We start from the raw sequence: 11,587 nt of genomic DNA on the forward strand, positions 1-11,587 counted from the left end.
CAACATAAACATCTACGTGCAGAGTAACACAGAAAATATACTTATATAAAACTATAAAAATGTGCATGTGTTCCTGGTGCAGCTGGTGAAGTTCAAGAGAAAATATGAAAAACTACAGAAATCATATTTCCTATCAAAATAAAGAGGTGAAAGTGAAATTTACTGAAAAATATAGAACTAAATTGTTAAAGTCATATATAGAAAAATGCTAGCTAAAAGCAAAAATAGCAGAACACTAATTTAAAGCTAAAAGTAGCAAAAATTGTAGCTATACTGTAGCTAAAAGCATCAAAAATGCTTAACTAACTTAACTAGTTTTATTGAAAACTGAAGGAGCTAAACACTGGTTAGAGTGCAATAAATACCAAAACAATAAATGCTAAAAGCAGCAAAGGTAAAAACAGCTTAAAGTACCAAAAATAAGGTTTAAGTTTAAAATTGCAAATCAATGGTTACAAGTTTAATGTAGCAAAAATGCTAGCTAAAACTAAACTAAAAGTTAAAAGTAGTTTGGCAAAAAGTAACACAAGGTTAACTAAAAGCTAAATGACTGAATGAGCTGACTGAGCTAATGGCTAGTCTGAGCAAAGAAAAATGGGAATGCTGTCATTTTGAAACAAATCCTTTTAGTTTCACTCAGATTTGTTTCAAAGCGGTTTTACTCTATAAACCTTTACACAGTTTTTATATATTTTAAAATATACTTTATGGGGAAAGGCAAACACAGCAGTAGCAGCAGCAGCAGCTGACTGTAGCACTTCTGATGTGGTTTATAAAAGACTTATCAGGAGCAACACGGCATTGGAAGCATGTCGACTGATGAATTTTAAATATTAACTTAACCTTCTTTCTCTCTCAATAAAATAATAGTTTTTATTCCAGCAGAATTCACCTGAGACAACATTTATCAGACCTCGTAATTCATACTGATGACAGAAAATGTCAAATTTTTTGAAGCTCGCATTTTTAAAGAAAGTTGTCACAGTGCCACACCCAAACAAATGACTGATTACTTTTCAGTTTTGAACTCAAGAAGAAAAAGTTCTGGATTTTGTCCATCACAGCTAACCAATCTGTTTCTAATCAGCTACATACATTCCGTATCTGAGTGAAGACTGAAGAATCTGTCAGTTCTCCCCAGAAAACCAGAGCCAATGTCTTATGGCCCCAATTCTCCGTTTTAAAGTTTCGTCCGTTTGTGTCAGATTCTCTGATAAGATTTTTCTGAGTAAGGGACCACAATATTCATAGAGGTACCAAGTATTTGTTCAACATCACTGCACACAAATCCCCATTATTTGGTAAGATGTACACATTTAACCAATTACATTTGTAATATAATTTAATGTAAAATAAAAAACACTCCTTACAATTTTATAGACATTTTTAATATAAATAGATAAAATACTCTAAGACAGCATGAGAAAAATAGCAGGATTGTTCAAAGCTTCTTAAAGAGAGACATCAGTAAACTTAATTCATGCTGGATTTTCCAGTTTGACTCATTAGCGCCACTAGTGTTCAGACATGGAACTGCACCCACCATCAGGCAAAGGGTTGAGCGACAGGACAGGAACTTCAAGGGGCCAATCAGATTTCAGCTGTAGCCAATGCCCATGTGGCCCAGCCCGTGTAAAAATTCTTAAAATTTAAATATTTTTGAATGAAATGATTTATAAAAACAGGGACGACAAATAAAATCCTCAAACCCACAAATTTAATGTTGAGTTCTCATTTTTAATTTTGATTTGCGCAACACAAACACATAGTCATCTTACAACATAATTTTCACCTTTACTTTTGTCCAGTTTTATATGTAAATATGGTTTATATGGTTTATAAAGTACATTTTAATTCACATTTATGTTAATTGTTTTCAAAGGCTCACTTGTGATATTCAGCTCTGAAAATTTTGTTTTTAAATAAATCAAAAAGATTTTAAAATAGTTTCAGTTTTACTTTGAGAATCTTTCAAATTTCCTTTAGCTTGTTGCTCTGTAACCCCAGCTTTTAGTAATAATTCAGTTCAGGACAATTTAAGTTTAGTCAAATTTGATGATAATTTCTCAGGGGTGTAAATCAGCAGGTTTATCATGATATGATGATATATTGATTTGTTTCTAAGATGATATGATGTTGATTGATATCACAAATCTGTCAGGATATGACTTTGATTCAATTTAATTCACAAATCTGCGCTCGATTTATCGATCCACATTGGGCATACGATGATGATATGGATTGATGTTTTCATTTTGCTTTGATGTAATTGAGTTATTAATTGTTTAATTGATAATTGATTTTTAACACATTGTGTTTTTATTTATTTATTTATTTGTAGCAGGAACACAAGAACAAAATAACTGAAATTCATCAAAGTAGCTTTTTCAGTCTTTGATCGTGGAGCTGTGTCTCTGACAGGGAGTTTTACGTCAGTGACAGATGGATTAAATGATCAGAGTATTAATCTGTCAACGGTATGATTTTAAAGCAGGATGTCAGAAATTTGTGTCGTACTGTACGCTGCTCAATGGCACGTGGGAAACCAAGATAAAAGGAGAACATCTGAGCCTGACGGCTTGTTTATTTTTCCTCAAATCTGTGCTTTACAGCGAGTGAGGAGAGATAATGTTCGTTTTGGCTTTCCTGGAATGTGAAGTTCACAGGCCGGCTTAGATTAAAACTGATTTTTGCTCAGATTAGAGGAAGCTTTGCTCTTTCTTCTTTTTATCTGCTCTTTAATGTTCAGAGTTCAGCCACTTCTACGAGCGACAACGAGCCAACATTTCACTTTTACACAAAAACAACACTGTTTGATCAAACCGCCAAATTGTTTCATGTGAACAAAAACGTCATGAGTAAATTACAGAGTGGAAATAGGCCGTGCTGGTTGTAAACTCTTCACACGTTCAGTGAAACTGATAGGATCTGATTTTATTATAGAAAATAAAAACGTTGCTTTGTGTGCAAAACAAAATGTCTAATAATTTTATTAACAGTTTCACAAAATTACTGTGAAGAAAGAGAAGAGAGTCTCAGCTCAGTTTGACGTTCTTCATCCATCCATCCATCCATCCATCCATCCATCCATCCATCCATCCATCCATCCATCCATCCAACAAATTGTTCATCCATCTGCATCCAGATAGCCTTCTTGCAGCCAGTCAGGCTTTTAACTGTATGAGAGGTTTATTCAAACAATACCAATGTATAATATTATCTATTAATAACTACTTTCTTTAAGACACACAGGGAAAAACATTATCTTGTTTTCGGCAGCAGAAACAAATTGTTGATTAAATAAGAAGAGCTTTCTTTTTGCCTTAAAATTTCAGAAGAGAGGAAATTGGTTGAAACGACAGTCATGAATGAAAGACTCTGTCAGTTTGACCACAAGTAAAAAAATTGTCTGTTGAACTGCCTGTTTGCCACAGATCTTAAAAACGTTTCACTGTTCCTTCATCCCCCCCCCCCAAAAAACAAAAAACTACTTCAGGACCCCAAGAAATTAGCATTAAACATTCCAACGTACACTGAAGGAATAATGATACAAAGAAAGAGATTACGTTAAGCAGAGCAGCAGAGGTTTTGTTATCTCTCCAACATTTGGAAGTAATTTCCCAAAAGGTCTGAGAATAACTTCCACATCTCCAAGACAAATAGTAAAGTGTTGCTTTGCGTGATTGGCTCCTCAACTCATTTGTAAACCTCAAGGCCTTCATCGAGGACCTCCTGCCTCGGGGGATGATTTGATGTGAGACAAACACAGTCTCTGACGGAGACGCTCGCTGAATCCAGTTTTTCAGAGCAATCAGAGCTGACGTGGGGCTGGATGGTTTCCAGTGGGAAAGAAACAGAAGAAGGCAGAATCAGATGATTTAATTATAAGTAAAAATTCAAATATTCCTTTAAAAACCCACCAGACGCTTGGTGTTTTTATAGGACGTGACCTCCAATAAGCATCCTGTTTCATCCAGTCTCCTTTTTATTAACTTTTCCATCAGATGAAATATTAAGCCGGTGAAGTTTTACTGTCTCATCATCTTTTTATTTGTTATTCTGCAGTTTTCGTTTATTTTAAGAGATTTGCCCAAACATTGAGGACTCTGAGAAGTCATGATCTACAACTTGTAACTTTCAGTCACGTGGGTCGAGATGACGTCATTCTTAAGACTTCTCTTCAGCAAATGTTGAGTCAAATTTTAAACTGACTGGACAGAATGAGGAGGCAGACTGATACAGGTGGCCAACATTCACCTCGTAACTCAAGAGGTGATTATTTGACTAGTGTAGAAACTGACATTTTCCCTCAGATACATGAATAAACGGGTGGTTTGTTGATTTCTGAAGTAATGTTCTGTCAGATAGTTATCAACAGTCAGCACCTCATCAGTCATGTAGATCAGAGTTTAGAGAAAAAAGCAGAAGTCTTCATGCAGGCTGATAACATGTAAAAATACATATATTTGTGGTGTACCAATATGAAGTACTCGGACTCATGCAAAACGCCCTGATACCCAGAATCGATACCGGGATACTGCACCAATATGCCAGTGAATGTGTTGCAGTTTAAATTTCAAGTTTGTCAGTTCTGTGTTTAAGAAATATATATAAGTTGAAAGAAAATCTTATCATTTGTTTTAAAAATTTGCAACAGTTGTTGTATTTGATTAAAAACAGTCAGAGGGGCATAAGAAAGGTGAGCTAAAATAAAGTGAAAATCACATATTTTTACATGGAAAATTATTAAATTAGCATGTGACATACAGTACGTAAAATAAGTTTTGCATGTGAATTAAAAAAAACTCGAATGTGAAATTTACAAGTCATTTCTCTGTAAAAAAAAATATGTTTTTGTGATTTTATTTTTATATGTTGTCATAATGGTCTTGGTCCCCAAACTTAACTTGGGGGTTGCAGTTGTTTTAAAACAAATCATATTTCAAATATCCACTCCTACTAAAAGTCTCCTAATGTTATCTTAAAATGTTATTAATGCTTAGAGACAATCTGTTTTTTTCTATTTGCATAATATCTCATGGACCATTGGATGGATTGCAATGAAATTTCAGAAAGTAAACATAGTGAGTACATGTAAATATGATTAACTTTTGGAGTTAATCCAATCCAAGATGGCTGCCCCAGTGAATTGACGATAATCGGCAGAAAAATGGCCACACCTCAGCCAGTTTTACAGCTATTGAGGTGGAATTTTGTGTGGTAGCAGCTGAGAGTCATCCACAACACAGACTGTGAGCGTGACATGCATGAGACTGCACAAAAATATGTTTTAAATCCTTTAAAGAAAGCTAAACTTTCAAATGATAATGTAGTTGTTTTAATACAAAAAACATCTGCTTTGGTTTTAGCCTCAATCAGAATTAAATAATTTTTCTACAAACTGAGATTCAATGTGCTATCTGCAACAGGTAAGATACTGATAGCTTATGACATTCCAACAGAAGCCCACTTTAGCAGATCTTTTTAAGTTATAAAAGGTTTTTCCACTTGGTATCATTACATTTGTCCTCTCTACAGTCAACAAAGGAAACCCATCCCTCCTGTGTAAAGTGCACTGGGTGTGTGTGGGGGGTGTTCACCACCGAGGCCCCGGTCTTCTGCCCTGTCATTGGTCACGACCAACCCTGGACCAGTTTAAAACCAGACACCGCTTTCTTCACAGTTTTTCCACACAGCTCATCCCCTGAACACAGGCAGACGAACAGGGAAGGGTCCGAGTCGGTCTGAGGATGCCTGCGTACGCCACCAACATGAGGCTGAAGTTCCCCATCCTGGTCTTGATCCTGGAGGTTGTCACCATCATCTCGTACGCGCTGTTCGCCGTCTACGATGATGGGAAAGGTCACCACGACACGCACAGTCAAAATAAAACTGAAGAGGAGAAGCCTTTGGAGCTGTATCCCAGTAAGTCTGCACGCTGATGGACGCCTCGGTGTTCGGCTGCTAAACTACATCTGGAAGGTGAAAGATTGATGTCTTGCATGCTTTCATTTAGCTAAACGAATCCTAAAATCTGAGAAAACACCAGGAACACGTTGTGCTGTCGTCTCCTGACTTGTGCATCTGTTTGGAGCAGATTTACAGATGTGCTTACCTGTCTCTAAAAGCCCCACATGAAGCTGAAGAATAAAAAGAAGTCTGCAGGGAAAGTATCATGTCCAGCTGACAAACAGCTGGAGGAGAATATTCAGCTTTTGTTGCATCTTAAACGTCTAAGCAGTTGTGTTTTTTTTTTTTTTTACAGTTAAACTCCTCTCTGCTTCTGCAACACTTATCTGCATGAAGACAGTTGCAGCTGCACACTGCTGCTTTACTGTAGAATTGACTGCCAATGATTGGGCGGGGCAGGCGTGGTTCACAAAGATTAGTTCAACCTCAAAGACAAGACATTTATTTCACTTCAGATAGGACAATTCTGTTGCATGAAACTGTCATGCAACAAACAGACTTTCCTTTGCACGACTTGTTATTTTCCTATGTAGGCATTTTTTTACTCTGCCCTTCTTGAAAAGAAACTTAAAAATTAAGAAGGCTTCTCCACAGGTGCAAAATGCTGAAACATTTGTAATTATTGTTGATTGGATGAAGCTACGTTAAAAAAAGCAGCTGTGAGACGAGAAAAATGTTGCTGTTTTATGGTTGTTTAAAATGCATATTGTTTTAAAGATGCCAATAAGAAGCATAAACAAGATCAAAAGACATGTTTAAGCTGCTGCCAGTGGCTCATCGTGGCCACCATGGCAACTACATATCCGTGTCTCTCACTCCCTGACTGCAAACAAGGCAGAGGGAAGCGGACTGAAAAATGAGCCTCAAACTGTTGCTGTGCAGAAACAGTCAGTCGGCTCTTAAAGGTTCTTGAACCATGCACTGCAGATGATGCTGATGCTCATGTTAAATTTTATGTTTCTGCAATATTTCATGTAATAATTTTAAAAAAGACCATTTGCTTCTAATTTTGAGAACAATATTTTGAGTTTAAATGTAGCTGAAGTCGGTGGCACCTTCGATAATGGATCGTTAGTGGTGGGCACTAATAACCAGTGGTGGGCACTGGTTATTTTGCTGAACTAAAAGACACAGGTGTGTTATTTCCTCTTGGTCTGTGATAATTGTAAATAAATGAAGAACGTTCTGATTTTTCAGCCTCATCTTCTTGCTTTAACTCACCAAACAACTGCTTTCCATCGTTTATCCCAGACTATCATTCTCTACGACCCGTGACTGCAAGAGTGAGTTTTTCAAAGTAAAAGTCAAGAAGTTTTCTCAGCTTCATCTGGCTTTTAGCCCGATCTGATATCTGAACGTTAATGGGCCGCTGCTGCACATGTTGTGCTGAGCGCTGATAACGCTGATCAAAAGAGAAGATGAGGAGATACGAAGAATGCTTTTGTCTTTTTTTTTTCAGTAGCCGCCATTAAAAACTTATAAATAATAGAAGGGTTTGTGTTTTCTCCTCACAAAAAGCAGAAGCAACACATTTTTTGTGTGTGTGTGAATGCTGTTCATGAATATAAGTTAACACAAAAATCTTTTTATAATCGATTTGCATTTTGCACACGTGCTAATACTTACTGCTGATCGGATAAATGTGACTCCTGGATGGTCCTCAAAGCTAACCATTTACCGTGATTTACGTAAACACAGAAACGCCTAATTTCTCTAAACAAGTGACTCCATTTTGTCTGACAACCTCTCAGTCCCACAACGTCAACAATTAAGATGTAGCAAGTTATTTAAAGCGACTTGAATGGGTTGGAAGCAGTCCCAGGTCATGGTTTGTAACCGGAAGCATCTTATCAGGGTCTAAGCAGAAGACATGCATCAATACCACAAAAGTTGTTATCGTGAAAACCTTGACAACTTCTGGGGACAACATGCAACAGTTCATCAAGAAGCGAGGAAATGAGTTATTGTTTCTCAGCCCACATGGATCCACATGATGCATTTCCCACATGAGAAGCTCATCATGTGGAGCTTCAAGGTTTTCAGGAAACAGGAGCCTGACTTCCTGTGATGACCTGAACTTTACCCTTCGAGGTGTTGCGTTCTTACTGTCGATGCAACAGGTGCAAGGCTGTTTTGAGATGAAAGAAACAGCTCACATGATCTGTGTGCTCAAAGCTGCAAATGTGTCTCAGCTGCTGCCAAACCAAGTTTGTCTCAAGTAAAAATGACTCGTAGCGGGTTTTTGTTTGATGGTTATCTGTGGCAGCCATCTTGACAAATCAAACTGAATTTTGTTTGACCTGATTCGATTAGACGAGCTGGTTTAGCAGAAGCAGCAGAAGTGATCTCTTCTCTCGTGTCTCCAGTGTTTCAGGATGTCCACGTGATGATCTTCATCGGCTTCGGGTTCCTCATGACGTTCCTGAAGAAATACGGGTTTAGCAGCGTCGGCGTCAACCTGCTGCTGGCGGCCTTCGGCCTCCAGTGGGGTCTCCTCATGCAGGGCCTGTGGCACCTGGAGGGTGGCAAGATTAAAGTCAGCATCTTCAAGTACGTTTCTGAAAGGATCTTCTTTTAGCCAGAAAACAAAATAAACAACAGTAGCTAAACAATAGCTAAACAATAGCTAAATTAAGCAAAACAGTTGTAAAATGTATCAAACAGATTCAAATAATTACAAAACAATAGCTAAAAGTAGCAAACCTGGTGCAATTAATTGCTAATTAATTGATTGCTTCTTCCTCCCACAGAATGATCAACGCAGACTTTAGCACAGCCACGGTCCTGATTTCCTTCGGTGCAGTTCTGGGTAAAACCAGCCCGGTCCAGCTCCTCATCATGACCCTGCTGGAGATCACCATCTTCTCCGTCAACGAGCACCTGGTGGCAAAAATTATATGTGTAGGTCTATAAACAACACAAACACATTTTTATTGACTTGACCCTGATTCATCAGAACAGGATCACATGAAACAATGAGAAATTTATTTATTTATTTATTTACTAACTTATTTATTTATTTTATTGTTTATTTATTTGTTTATTTATTTTTACAGGCTAATGATGTTGGAGCTTCAATGGTTATCCATGCTTTTGGAGCTTACTTCGGCTTGGCTGTGGCTCGGGTTCTTTACCGACCTAATTTAAGAGACGGACACGAGAACGACGGATCTGTTTACCACTCTGATATGTTTGCCATGATTGGTGAGAGACCATTCCACTCTGCCACATTCTGCTAACTGGGTGCACGGTTCTTTAACAGACTGGGTCATTTTATGTTTTTAATACTGCGATGTCGATATGACTTGCGATAAATGAAAAGATACTTAGAAATGCAGTGCTGATGTCTTTCTGCTCTGGGTTCAGAGCAGAAAAACCATCTGACATCATTTCAATCCCAACATGACAGAGTGGTTATAATTTGATTTGGTATCTCCGGTTCATTTTGTTTATCACACCGATGCTGACAAAACACGGAAATGCAAACATTGAAGCCAACCATTCATTAAAATTTATGCATTTTTTGTAATATTGTACAGGCTGTTATTGAGATGACGATAAATTTGTGATATATTTGCAGCCCTATTCTCCAGTATCTATGTTTCCCAGTACTTATGTTTCCCAGTACATATGTTTCCCAGTACATATGTTTCCCAGTACATATGTTTCCCAGTACTTATGTTTCCCAGTACATATGTTTCCCAGTACTTATGTTTCCCAGTACATATGTTTCCCAGTACTTATGTTTTCCAGTACTTATGTTCCCCAGTACTTATATTTCCCAGTACATATGTTTCCCAGTACATATGTTCCCCAGTACTTATGTTTCCCAGTGCTTACCAGTACGTATGTTGCCCAGTACTTATGTTCCCCAGTACTTACCAGTACGTATGTTGCCCAGTACTTATGTTCCCCAGTACTTATGTTGCCCAGTACTTATGTTCCCCAGTACTTATGTTTCCCAGTGCTTACCAGTACGTATGTTGCCCAGTACTTATGTTCCCCAGTGCTTACCAGTACGTATGTTGCCCAGTACTTATGTTCCCCAGTGCTTACCAGTACGTATGTTGCCCAGTACTTATGTTCCCCAGTACTTACCAGTACTTATGTCGCCCAGTACTTATGTTCCCCAGTACTTACCAGTACTTATGTTGCCCAGTATGTTCCCCAGTACTTACCACTACTTACGTTGCCCAGTACTTATGTTCCCCAGTACTTACCAGTACTTATGTTCCACAGTACTTATGTTCCCCAGTACTTACCGCTACTTATGTTGCCCAGTAATTGTTTCCCAGTACTTATGTTCCCCAGTACTTATGTTCCCCAGTACTTACCAGTACTTATGTTCCACAGTAATTGTTTCCCAGTACTTATGTTCCCCAGTACTTATGTTCCCCAGTACTTACCGCTACTTATGTTGCCCAGTAATTGTTTCCCAGTACTTATGTTCCCCAGTACTTGTGTTTCTCAGTACTTGTGTTTCTCAGTACTTGTGTTCCCCAGTACTTATGTTTCTCAGTATTTTTCCTGGTACCCATGTTCACTGGTGTTCTTCAGACAGTGTGTTAGGAATGACTCTCAGCTCAACATATTTTAGCTCAGCCTCTTTTTAAGTGACGGACTTCTGGTCATCTTTGTGTTTGCTAACTTCAAAGCACCATGGCGGCCATTTTGGATCTTGTTGGTTCTAAAAGTGAATCAGTTTTTTTGTGCAAAGATTCGTTTGTTGGCGTAGAGTAAAAATGGCTCAATCTATTCTTCTGCAGGGACTGTCTTCCTGTGGATGTTCTGGCCCAGTTTCAACTCGGCCATTGCTGGTCCGGGTCTCCCTCAGCTCATGGCGGTGATCAACACCTACCTCTCCCTGGCTGCCTGCGTGCTCTCAGCCTACGCCATCTCCAGCCTGGTGGAGCACAAAGGAAAGCTGGACATGGTCAGGCTCCTCCCCCTCTAACTGTCACAATCTAAACCTGGCTGTAACACTTTGAACTCAAGTGTTTGCTCAATAACTTGGTGACATGTGTTGATCTTCAGGTGCACATTCAGAACGCCACTTTGGCCGGAGGAGTCGCCGTGGGAACTTGCGCTGACATGAGCATCGATCCGTTTGGCGCCATGCTGATTGGATTTGTTGCTGGCATCATCTCAACCCTGGGCTTCAAATATCTCTCTGTGAGTTAACAAAAAAACACGAGGCATTTTGCTAACACTGCAGACAAATAAACACAATGGATGAACAATATGGTGGTTTTTTTGTTTGCCTCCTTTCTAGCCTGTGTTGGCCTCCAAACTGGGTATCCAGGATACCTGCGGAGTCCACAACCTGCACGGCATGCCTGGCGTGCTCGGAGGCCTGGCTGGTATCATCGCTGTGGCTTTGGGGAAAGCAAAAGGGTAATTCTTACATAAAATAATACCTGCTCATATATAACACGTGTCGTGTTGTTGGTTAACTCTTGGTTCAAATCTCAGCTCTGCAGCCATGCAAGCTGCTGCCTTGGCTTCATCCATCGGCTTTGCTTTGATCGGAGGATTTGTTACAGGTGAGTGACTGTGAAATACCTACACACACACACACACACACACACACACACACACACACACACACACACACACA

The 11,587-nt window shown here is 38.8% G+C and overlaps 1 protein-coding gene across 2 annotated transcripts in view; it reads left to right on the plus strand.

Annotated features, from left to right (window-relative positions):
* The first annotated feature begins 5,610 nt into the window (after positions 1-5,610).
* rhag (Rh associated glycoprotein) overlaps positions 5,611-11,587 on the plus strand; it is an 8,064-nt gene continuing 2,087 nt past the window's right edge. Inside the window, exons 1-8 of one of the 2 annotated variants that reach the window (XM_014015713.1) lie at positions 5,611-5,925; positions 8,337-8,520; positions 8,721-8,871; positions 9,027-9,174; positions 10,737-10,903; positions 11,005-11,142; positions 11,243-11,364; positions 11,443-11,513. In XM_014015713.1, the coding sequence (XP_013871167.1) occupies positions 5,751-5,925; positions 8,337-8,520; positions 8,721-8,871; positions 9,027-9,174; positions 10,737-10,903; positions 11,005-11,142; positions 11,243-11,364; positions 11,443-11,513 (1,156 nt within the window). In that variant the 5' untranslated portion in view covers positions 5,611-5,750. Of the gene's footprint in view, positions 5,983-8,336; positions 8,521-8,720; positions 8,872-9,026; positions 9,175-10,736; positions 10,904-11,004; positions 11,143-11,242; positions 11,365-11,442; positions 11,514-11,587 lie in introns of both variants that reach the window. The other variant, XM_014015715.1, reaches the window with a different exon arrangement.

This window comes from Austrofundulus limnaeus, unplaced genomic scaffold (genome assembly GCF_001266775.1).
Source record: "Austrofundulus limnaeus strain Quisiro unplaced genomic scaffold, Austrofundulus_limnaeus-1.0 Scaffold133, whole genome shotgun sequence".
Lineage (NCBI taxonomy): Eukaryota > Metazoa > Chordata > Actinopteri > Cyprinodontiformes > Rivulidae > Austrofundulus > Austrofundulus limnaeus.